The following is a 12,219-nucleotide window of genomic DNA, read 5'->3' as shown; positions in this document are numbered from 1 at the left end:
TCAAGCTATATATATATATATATATATATATTGATGCTTCAATATTCTTCAGCATTTATTGATACTGTATTACCAATACAGATTTTATTTCATTAGAGGATATTTAAACATGATTTAAAAACATTCTCTTAATTCAGATTCAAGCTTAAGACGATAATTAATTACAACAGATCTATATAATGACATAATAAAAAATAAGCAGTCATTAGGCATGCGCCTGTAACCCTTAGTAACACTGTTATATCATGATAGGTTCCCCTCGTCGCGCGCACGACCATGAATTTGGTTACGCGCTATATAACAGCCAATGGCATGTCTCAGTTTTATAAATATTTTTAAACAAAAACTAATCCCCATCAGACGATTGCTACAGTATTTCAGCGCATGTTCTAACATGATAGGCGGAAAATTATTCATTGCAATGTCAGATAATAAATTAATGTTAATATATTTTTTTTGCTTTGTCATTAATGAAACGGTTTCACCATGACTTGTGATTAAATAATGTATCTTATAAAACCTGTCTGTGATTATCTGGTTATTTTTAAAGTTTTCGGTTTTATATAATACTTGTACTTTAAGGTCAATGGTGTAATGCCCCTAATTAGATAAGTATAAGGGCAACTTTCAATTAAAGCCGCCTGGCTGAAGAAGTGCCGGAAACTTTACGCACATCACACTTGGTCAGCAAACGTGATGCCTACTATGGCGATACGCGTCGCATGCCAGCCATTCACAAAACGGGAAGATCATTACTTATAATCAAGCACAGACGAATTAGATAGAGACTTTAATAGTTGATGCGATGTAACAAAGTTGACTATTATATATCACAGGGATGTCTAAATGTGATACAACCAAAAGTACGGCAGCATGCAGAACGTTCAAGTGTACAAAGCATTGATATTAAATTGTTGTAAACAGATAAATTTAATAAGAATATAGTGGCATAGAAAACACGATCTTACTTATTTAGTGAACGCAATGATGCGTGTGGCTATACATTTTACAACTATGTATTTGACTAACTTATTATTTGGGTGCAAAAAGACTAAAGCATAGTGTAAATATACACAAGGAGTGTTTAAAAGGGGGTTACAACAAGTAAAGCCATTTACTTGTTGAATAGAATAGGCCTAGACATTACAATTTGTAATGTCTATTCACATTTTTAATGTCTATTCTATTGAAAACCGCTATTTTGAAAATTTTTCAGACCTAGACCTATCTATATCTGTGATTTGCTGTAATGCGTGTGTTCCTGATGACAATTCTGGTTTAAAGTGCTGCATAGTAGCTACGGCGTTTTTACTGCAATCACAGACCCTCTGTATATAGGGTCTGTGCTGCAATCAAACTGCCCCGACTCAACCGGAAATAATCCCCAATTCGACCGACCAATCAGCATCGCCAATCGTCGATAGCGTACAGCGATTTAATGGAAACCACATTTATTATAATTATGACGTGTTTTCACAAGGATCTTTAAATGGTATACAGCCAAAAAGTACGGCAGCATGTAAAACGTGCATTCGTTCAAGTCTCAAAGTTTACAAAGATATGATCACTGGTTTAAATAATGTGAATCTTGAATGTGGTGTAAAAGTTGGTAAAACATCTTTGAATGTTTTCTGCTATGCTGATGATGTGCTAATAATAAGCAATACTAAGGCTAAAGAAGTTAATTAATTTTGCCAACGAGTACATCACCAAGAATGGCCTGAGATTTAATTCAACCAAATCCGATTGCGTTATTTTTGGCAAACATTATTTTTCCCCTGCTCAAAGTCAACTTATTAAAGCATCTCTCGGTTTTCCTAAATACCATAGAACCACCAACTTATTAATTGCTCTTGAAATTCCCAATATTTATGACGTTAAGAGAGCTGGAACTTGATCTTGTTTTCCAAATTTGTAAAAATTTCCAGAAGATTTTACTCACATTTAGTTAACTGCGAAGCCAATGGTGATACCACCTACAAGAGTACTTTAATTGACAGTCATGTCAACTTGTAGTTATAATTTGTTTTCATTCGCAAAAGTTAAGCAATACTCACTCTTTTGTAAAAAAAAATATATTAAAAGAATCTCAGACAGTATCAGTATTATTTTACATTATTTTGAAATTTTACTGGTACTGCGTGGGATTCCATTTCATGAATAATTGTTCTGGGTTGATCTGGTAGATGGGTGGTTTTTTATTCGATATTTGTTTGTTTTTCTTATGTATTTTCTTTGTATTTTTGATGTTCTCCTTTTGGAGGTTTTTTTTGGAATAAAACTGAAAATCGAAATTGAAATTTTATCGATTTATAAGCATGTTAATAGGCCTATTAACACCTTCTAATAAAAAAATGCAAATTGATTATTTCCGTTTCTAGTGTTCTTGGTTTTACTTTTATTAGGGTCACGTGAGCACCGCAAATTTGTCATCGTTATTTTATTGGTGAGAGGCCTACATGTACTTCGTATGAATGACTACAATAGTGGGATAACAGGGAGTGTTGGTTTATCCTAAAAGTGGCTCATATATATATATATATATATATATATATATATATAAACAAACATAATTAATGGGAAATGGCATTCACAAAGCTATATTAAATAAAAAGAAACTTTGTAGGCTTAGAGTGGATGACTTCCGCGGCTTTCGTCAGCGTCGTCTCGTGCTTTTGAAGCATGCTGTGTAAACGCAAGCTAGGGAATGTTCGTTCACGATCGATCGCAGCGTTTGAACGTGTAAACGGTTCAACAGTAGTCAGGATGTTTAAATATTCCGTAATTTGGCCCTGTGTGCGTGTGAATGGTGTGAACATAGTAACGGGGGATTCGCAATGCTTTATTATTTTGCAATAGCCCAATTTCGTGTTTCGCACAATGGATAATAACACACGGTAAAACTTGTATAGTATAAATAATATGTAATGAAGAGATAATACCAGGCCATTGAATATAAAATGTTGATTAGTTAATCACGAATGACCATTATTTATTTCATACTGGTATCTGGCAAAATATCAGCAAAAATAATGTTTAAACAGACATATAAAGTAAAAGAGAAAACAAATTACACAATGTAAATTAAACAAATAAGTTCAATAAATCTTTCCAAGTTTAAAAAAAAAAGTCTAAAATTTTAAAATTAATACTGGCTAGGCCCCTATGTATTTTATAGTTCGAAAATAATAAGTAATTTGAATTTTCCCATATTACCCTCAGGCGGCTTCCGCTTGTTACGGTTGTATAAATGACTACGGCATAAAATCAAGACAAGGTTTAGTTCGTGCATTTTAAGACTTCTTACTCTGAAAATGCACATTTCTTTATCTATAATTAATTTGTTAATAAGCAAATCTTATTTGATTATTTTAAATGAGCAATTCAATGCTTTAATGTTTTAATTTCAATTTTAAGGGTTTATTTCTTATCTTTATAATATTCAGTATATAATAAATTTACTGGCAGATTAAGACAGTTGTTTATCAGTGCTGTAGGAAGGTGGTCTTTTATTGGAGATTGCCATTCATTGTTGGGGGGGGGGGGGTCTTTGGTGAGAGGAAGATCTGTATACGTAGTTAGTGTCAATCATGCTCTTAGTGGTGGCGATCGTAAATTAGGCCTGTAATAAAAACAAATTTGAGCCGTCTGCCAGTGTTGTGGGTAATCTGCTAAATTTGATTACCGGTACATATTTGATCCCCGTGACGCATATTTATTTGACCTAAAAATAGATCTTAAGCGACCAATAATCCCACACAAAAAAAAAAAAAAAATCAAAACACATTGAGAAAAAAAGAAACGTGTTCTAGCCGAATCACCAGAGTCGATGGAGTGAAAGAGGGGGGGTGGGGTGGAGTGGTGGGGTTAATATAGACTGAGAATCTCAACAGATCAATTTTATCTGGAAGATGATTTCATATATAAATTAGAGTGGCAGAATAAAATGAGGACACAGATGATAAGGGAAAAAAAAAACGAAATTGGTTTTTGTTTGCAATTGGAAATTCTATTTGTTATTTCGTTTTAATCATTTTGATAACTGATAATACTGTACATATTTTTTATATAGGAGCAAAACTAACTCATTTCATTAACAATTATTAATTAAGTTAATCTTTAGCCCTCTCGATAGCAAAAATTGTGGGTATTGAAATGCTATTTAATATTGTCTCTTGTGAATTCAACTTAGACACCGCGCAATAATTTTCATCTGTAGCCTTAGTTAACAAACTCATGAAAAAGTTATTCTCTTATTTCCTTTGTCTTCATTAAGCAACAAACGTGCTTAGTTTTTATCATTATTGTTACCTTATCGTTATTAGTATTAGTATTATCATCATTATAGTGGTAAATTCAAATTCAATTTGGAGACAATTCTTTTTAATCATTTTGATGTACAGCACTAGTTCTCGACTGAAATGGAACAGCAGAAATCAGAAGGAATTGCACCCTAGCATAGTAGTGAAGTAATTAAACAAACAACAACTAAGTTAATTAAATTAAACTATATAGGCCGCTATTTATTGTACGATATTATACATAGGAACGTGCATCTTCTGGACACAGAATGGCTTATAAATTTAATCAATGTCGCAATTCTTTCTGTCTAAGATTTGGCAAAAATCATTGTGACACGCCCTCATCTTGAACATTTGCACACAAAAAAAAAAAAAAAAAAAAAAAAAATTAGGGCATCACCTTCTTCAAATGCATAGCCCTTGCTATTAATTAAACAGGGGAAATACACACACAAACATTACTAATTGAAAAATTAGTAAATTAAAGTTCCGTATACTTACCTAGGGTGAGGCATAGGCCTACGTAAAATGTAAACGCTTGCATTGTTGAGTTTAGTAGAACTATAAATGTATAAATTACAACTGGATAAGTTCTGTAAGCTTTCAGGCAGCGCTTATAAGCTAAATCCAGAGCCTTATTTATTCTTTCCGTTTGAAATTACAACTGCGCTGGTTATTCCATTTTAAGGTAGGTAACTTTATTTTTCCCAAAATTCACCAAAATACAATTAGGCTTAAAGTAAAATTACTATGTTAATGATTGTATACTTTTATAAAAGCTGGCTTATGTGATAGAACTGCTCCATTCAATAAAAAACAAAATGCGATATAGTTACTTGAAATTATGAATGAAAAATACAAATATAAAAGAAAAAGAAGACAAGAGAAAAGCGGTGAGGAAGACATCAATGAACTAACAACAGCAATAACAGCACTATTGTATAATGGCTATAGAGTTCTATTTACAATCTGCCTCAAAAAAAAATTAATTGTTTTTTCTCTGAACCCGGAACACCAGTTTGTTAAATTGGTTGTCCACACTGATCTCAATATAATAGGCGTAATTAATATAAACACGCTCACCTAAGTAATAACCTATTTAGCCTATCCCTTATATTTACACATCTTTCTTAGCAATGATACAGGTTCAGCCTCTTAACCAAAATAACAATTTCCTTTTGCATACTTTGTACTTCTATACTTAGACAAGTCAGCCTGATATAATTGTATTGAAAAATGATCTGTATCTCTACTTCTGACTAATGCATGCGTAGGCTTACTTGAGTTCGGATAGGCAATCGCTGAATATCTGACCTAAGGCTACCATACAATATAGTAGGCTGATGTATAGCTGTATAATACCTGACAGAGAAAACGAAAGTTGCGTCTCTATTTGACCTTGATGGCATGGATTACATGAGTTCGCAGTAAAACATATTATCATTATCAATTTTAATCGATATTCTTCTATATAACAAAACCAGGGAAAACCCAAGTTAAATATATGAAGATACTTGCCTTACTATCCCAGAATCCTGGTTCAAATCATATCAGAACCATTATGTATTCTTACGACCTCAATTCGACATTTGACCTTGTACTGGCAGAGCATTACTCCAACATATTCCAACCCTGCATGTGGGTCGTTCGCTGTTGAATGAGAACAAATAATTCACAAAACATTTATATAAATTTTAAACGGTCATGAAGAGGGGTCTGCGAGTGTGACCAATAGACACAACCGGGATTCAAACCCGGAATCTTCTTTTGCGTATACAGACGCATTCTACCAATTGGGCCACTTGGAAACTCGAATCCGATTGGACGCAATTCACAGTCTAGGCCTTACTGGGTAGGCATAATACTCGATACCAGGGGCGGTTCCAGAAATTTCTAATAGGAGTAGGAGGGGGTGGAAATAGGTAGTCCACACGCACCTCAGCCCCACCATGGTTGGGGCTGAGGTGACCAAATTAAGAATATGCCCCTCTATACGCTCGAAAATGGCCCTCTTTGATGGTAATAATGCTTTTTCAAAGCAGCGTTCCTCCTCGAAAATGACTTCTTAACGACAGGCGCATGCTCGCCCTCCATATAAAGACACCCTCCCAGCACGGGCGTCGGAAAGGTCTAATCAAGGACCTAGGCCTAATCTATTCTATACTAGGAGTCGCAAAGTAAATTATGATTATGGTGGCGCCGTTAGATGCCCGGAAATGGCACTCATTTCAGACTTAAAATTTGAATATTTTATCTCCATTTTTTGTTATAATTTTGACAAAATAATGTGGGTGTCCTGGCCGGCTGGGCACCCCGTTCCCACTGGATTAATATGATATATGCCCTACAGTCGATGCAGTCGATGTCAGAGGCACATTATGCTATTATGTATCAACAAAGTTGATACAAAGGCTTTTTGAATCAGGGTGCTATAGAGCAAGGACCCTGGGTAGGGGCACCGCATGGGCCTCAGGATTGGTGGGCCTGAGGACCGCGCACAAGAGCATAGTCGTTACGCCACTGAGCATGGATAGCTGTCCTAGCTGGGTACTATAATACATCCGTAATAATGGCTAAAAAAAAAACCCGTCTTAGATCTGCGTCTTTTGGCCTTTTTAACATCCTGGTTTATGAAATCGTTGGAAAAAATCGGAGGCGGAGATATAGCGTTGTGTTCGTCGTCAATCAATAGAAAATTCAAAATTAGTGAGGGGTAAAATATTCGAGTTCTACCGCCACTCAACTCATGGGTACGCTACTTTTCCCCTCCTTCCTCCCTCTTCTCAATTTTTTTCTCCATCTTTTTTTATTTTTCGGTGGGACTGACGGGCCCCCTCCCGGTGGATTCGCCGCTGCCGATATACATATGTGAAACAGAGATCAATGTGATCCACGCCCCTCTTAAGCAGTTTAAACGAAAAAACAGGATTTCCGAAGAAATGACGTTTAATCGCATCAAATACAAAAACAGAAGTATAGAGGGCTCAGTTCATGAGAATATTTAATTTTGGACGTTCTCACATTGGTTGAGGCCGTGTGAAAAAAGTCTCACCGATTAGCCAACCATACAAAACAATGAGGGCTCGAAAGGTCCACTGATTAATCTCAGATAAGAAAGTATAATACATACTCCAAGTATTGAAATACACGCCATCGTGTTGGGATTCAATATTTCGACATTAATTATGTCATCATCAGGAATGAGGGCTCACTGTTATAATATATTACTGTCAGAGACAACATAGAAATTATAACAAATACAGTCATAATAAAGCTGAATGCTAAAATACTGCTATTCTTTTCCTGCATTCCCAGATGAAAGCGCGCTATCACATGCATTCATTCATATTTCTTTATTTTATCAATCAGTTCAATACAACAGTAAATAAAGCTAATCTTGCTTGGCACATAACCCCCATCCCTCTTAGTCTTAAACTACAAAATAATGACAAATCGTCTTATTCCAAATTTATTTTTTGGTGGACAGATCCGCTGTACACCTAATTAACTATTTCAAAGGGGTTCACGTTAATCGTACACAGTTTGTTCTATCTGAGTTCTTTACTGTCTTGTTTTTTTGTTTTTTTTTAATTGTCTAAAATAAAAGAACTGAAAATTGATTTGTGGTAATTGTTTAAATCTATGTTTCATTATTTCGCTTTTTTATTTAATGTTTTATAGAGGCCTAATTATGCTCGTTTTTATTTAAAGATTGTTTTTCTGAGATTATAAAAGAAGACGAACTATTCTAAATGTGAAGTGACAGTGTATGATGATTTTATCGGAAGTATTTACACTAATGTTATTGTATAAGGTCTTACGTGTTAGCGTGGATCAACTCTGCGATGTTTAATTTTTGTTTTAAATGGGACAATTGAATTTAATAAAAACATAAGACGATTGTCCGATTCGTGTGTGTAATGGTGATTGATTTTGTTAAAAATAAATACCGGTAATTTAATGTTTACCGGTAATTTAATGTTTTAGTACATATCCAATTATGGTAATTTTTGTAGGCCTGGAATAATGTTACATTGCATTTTCCAATTATCTTTATGGAATTGATGCTTTGTGTGTTGCGGTTCTTTATCCATAACTGTTTCAGTAACACCAAATTATCGCTGCCAGGCGGATATTCTCAGAAGAACTGCGATAATTCTCTTTAGAAAAGTACGTTATTCAGCATTAAAATTTACATTATTTATCTATGAATGTAGAATTTCCAATATTCGGTGACACCAGAGAACAGTTAACTGTTCCCTGGTGACACGCAGTGTCAGGGATTTAAGCAGATATATGTACATGTACTGGACCCATCTCATGTTATTGTGGAAATTTACATTAGTTTAGTCTACGAGTTCAAACGATATTGTGTACTTGGTTCAAGAGAGCAGAGAATGTGGATAATACGTTACAGTATCTCGAGGGTGAAAAACATTAACACTTAATAATAAGTACCACCGGTAGGCCTAAACAGGTAAATTCGTCAAACACGAGCAGGATGTACACAGACATATAGGCGATATTGATATTAAACAATTATAATCATGATTATAACGAGTATGATGATAACAAATATAATGATGGTGATTATGATTAGGATGATGATAATAATAGTTAGTTACATTTAATAATTTAAGTTTAAATGTATATCTTTTTGTGATAGTTTATCCTCATTTAAGCTTAAGATTAATAAGACAGTTTAATGTAAATTTGTACCATATATTTTGTGTACTTGTATACCGTGTGTATTTTCTCCAACCTGTAAGAGGAGGTTTCTATCTTGGATGTGCATAAAAAGTACATTTTTTAATGTTATAAATGACGACGATGATAACGATGTTGATGATGACAGTGGCGTATGCAGAAGTCTTTCGAGGGTGAAGATGGGGTTGGCTTCGATGATTAGGTGAACTAGCTCGCAAAATAAGGTGATTGCAAGTGATTTTTTAACTACTTGAGCGTGATTTTGGGGAGGTGCGCGCAGTATTTTTTGGGGGGGGGGGGGTCCCGCGCACTTCTAGATACGCCACTGGATGATGACGGTGATAGTAATATATTATTAATACAATCAAATTTGAAATTATTGTTTCATAGAAAGATTTATTTAGAGATAGATTTTACAATAAAATCACATTGAAGTACACAGTGGCGGCGCCTGGATTTGTCCGACGAGGGTAGGTGATGAGCTAAGTGGTCTGACAGGAGGGTCTGACAATTTCAGGTGGTGTCCAAGAGCGAAATCCCGGTGGAGTCGGAGAAAAGGGCTTAGTCTGACAGGGGTGGCTTAAGCCCTCCTGTCCTCACGCTGCCGCCGCCACTGGTAGTACTTAGTGTATCGGGACTACAACATCTTAATATAGGCAACGTACTCTTTTGGACTGTCAGTATATCAGTGTTCTGATAATCAGCGTATGTTTGTGAAGCCAAATGACCAGTAATTAATATTACAGGGCTGTGTTCTAAAGGCATAATATTGAATGTTGCTACGTCTTTAACTAAAATTTTTGAAATAACTTAAGTCACGGTCTCAATTGTAAACAAAACGACAATAGGCCTTCTAAAAATAAAGAATTATTTAGTAGTATAATCACAGTAGTGTGTGTCAGTTAAGATAAATGCATGTGTGGCACCGGTTAAAAGGGAGTTTTGGCAGAGGACCAGCTTGACTTAATTTTGGGGCTTAACTGTTGGGGTTAGTAGTGACTCAGATTATTGGTGTGTTCCACTTACCTACTGCATACCCTGCTACATTCCGCTATGTATTGTACTAACCCAATTTGCATAAGAATTCTGCCTTGTCTTGCTTTTGTAGTAACTCCTCGTCCAATATTTTGTACAGTTAGTGTTAAAGTTACGATATTTTGAATGAGAGATAAAAGGAAAACCAACATAACATGTTCTTTATGCTTATGGGGCATGAAAGAATGGTGTTACGATATATTGCTTCCAAATTTGTACAGGCGGGCGCCTGAGCTAAATCAGCGAATCAGAATACTAATGAGCAAGAAGATCCATGTCTTCATGACTGGTGATGCTTCTGTTAAACTACACTAACCCATTCGCTTTAGTAGGCCTACTTTGATTGGATTGCTTTATAAAATTACGTCATTGTAGAATCCAATACTATATTGCTATGAGAACTTAAATAGGCCTCCTATATTATTGACAACTAACAATTATTATTTAGATAATCAAAGGTGAAAAGAAGATGAAATTATCCTGTTTTAAAAAGACCATTAAAAACCCAACAAAATGAACAAAATCAATAGATAAAAATATTACACCGACCGTGATATCTCAACTCTACACTCACTCTACAATCATAGAGTTATAACTACCGTAGTTTAAGCCGACCCAGTGGTGTACCTGGAAGCCTTGAAATGGGGGTGCTGATGGGGGCGCGAAAATGAAGTGGGATGGAGGGTTCGATGATCAGTTGATGGGCGCTAACTCACAAAATAAGGTGATTTTAGGTGCTTTTTAACTACTTGACCGTGATTTTTTGGGGGAGTCGAGAGGAACGCGAGTAAGTTTGGAGGGGCGTGCCCCACCCCTCGCCCCCACTAGATACGCCACTGAACCGGTCACTCACACTGCGTCGTTCGACGGTCGTAAGACAAATTCAACTCTGCACCAATGATGTGAGAGCGATAGACGGCGCGACGCCGCGGGGCGCCTTCTGTTGATTTTCGGTGGCAGTGTGAACGAGTCTCATTAAATATGATCCATTGATTGATTGATTGAATGATTAGTTGGTTGTTTGATTGATTGGATTGATGGTTAGTTGTGTGATTTGTCTGACATTGATTGAGTGATTAGATAAATTGACGAACTCTCACATTATCATTTCTAGAAAAGAAGAATACAAAATTATGGGCATTTATTATACATGTCTATATGTCGCATGGAACAAAAAAAATATGTAGCTAGGCCCTACATCATTTAAAAATATTCAATACTTCCTATCCAAACATCATTTTTTGGGATTTCTGTTGAATCTACTTTTATCTGTGGCAATTGGTCGTCATTTATAGGGATAGGGAGTTTATGGAAGGACTAATCTTCTTCCAGATCTTGAAATAAGGTGAGTACTGGTACGCTCCATTCAGATACTCAAATGTGAACAAAGCATAAAATGCCAATAAGTGAGTCTAATCTAATCTCGTAATTTTACATAGCGACTTTCTTTACTAAGCGCTGTAAGTTGTTCCCTGGTCATTGGGTCCACATGCTTAAGTGTTGCTGCCATCTTGGCGTAGGAGCAAGCAACCCCACCAGGTACCCATGTATACCCCTGGGTGTAGAGAAGCAACTTAGATAAAGTGCCTTGCTCAAAGACACAAGCAAAATGCACAGCGAGGGATTAAAACCATGACCTCGAGGTTGGGAAACCAAACCGTTCCGTGCGCCAAACCGCTTCCACAAACAGAATTCACCGGTTGTGGCTGAAACTCAAAATGATGGTGGTGCATACAGTTGTTGGTGGTAGCAGCAGCAGCACCATGGGTAGACTATGTCTTAATCAGTGTAAATGCTTAAAAATAAATGAATTTTGGCACCAATGGCGTTCCATATTACGAAAAATTTATAAATTAGAGACTTGTGGCAAGTCTACACCATGGTATATTTAGCTGGTTGGTGGGTATTGCGGCTGCAGCGCATATGCTGCAGGTACTACAACCGTTGTGGTGGTCCGAGGAGGTCGGTGGCCACTGTGGTAGCAGATACAACCGATGCAAACTGCAAGAAGAACAACGGCAACAATTCCTCCGATGATAATTGCAACGATGATTCCGACGGTTAAGTCTGTGTCGTCATGGTGGTCCAAAGCTTAAATACGAATGATGATACAATTTTTTATCCATTTTATTCTCACTATTAACCAAAATCTGCATAATGTTGTTTTATATATATA

General features: G+C 36.0%; 2 protein-coding genes across 3 annotated transcripts in view; both read right to left on the bottom strand.

The window, feature by feature from the left end:
* Positions 1 to 4,936, bottom strand: part of LOC117108941 (xaa-Pro aminopeptidase ApepP-like) — a 20,371-nt gene extending 15,435 nt beyond the window's left edge. Inside the window, exon 1 of the mRNA XM_033251128.1 lies at positions 4,803 to 4,936. Coding sequence (XP_033107019.1) covers positions 4,803 to 4,845 — 43 coding nt within the window. The 5' untranslated portion in view covers positions 4,846 to 4,936. The remainder of the gene's footprint in view (positions 1 to 4,802) is intronic.
* A 6,218-nt stretch (positions 4,937 to 11,154) lies between these two features.
* Positions 11,155 to 12,219, bottom strand: part of LOC117108986 (fibropellin-1-like) — a 4,378-nt gene continuing 3,313 nt past the window's right edge. For both annotated transcript variants that reach the window (XM_033251203.1, XM_033251204.1), the window contains exon 3: positions 11,155 to 12,134. In XM_033251203.1, the coding sequence (XP_033107094.1) occupies positions 11,932 to 12,134 (203 nt within the window). In that variant the 3' untranslated portion in view covers positions 11,155 to 11,931. The remainder of the gene's footprint in view (positions 12,135 to 12,219) is intronic.

The sequence above is a fragment of the Anneissia japonica genome, unplaced genomic scaffold, assembly GCF_011630105.1.
Source record: "Anneissia japonica isolate Jap-2015-1 unplaced genomic scaffold, ASM1163010v1 scaffold987_len1640505_cov201, whole genome shotgun sequence".
Lineage (NCBI taxonomy): Eukaryota > Metazoa > Echinodermata > Crinoidea > Comatulida > Comatulidae > Anneissia > Anneissia japonica.
This window is presented reverse-complemented; position numbering and strand designations above follow the sequence as displayed.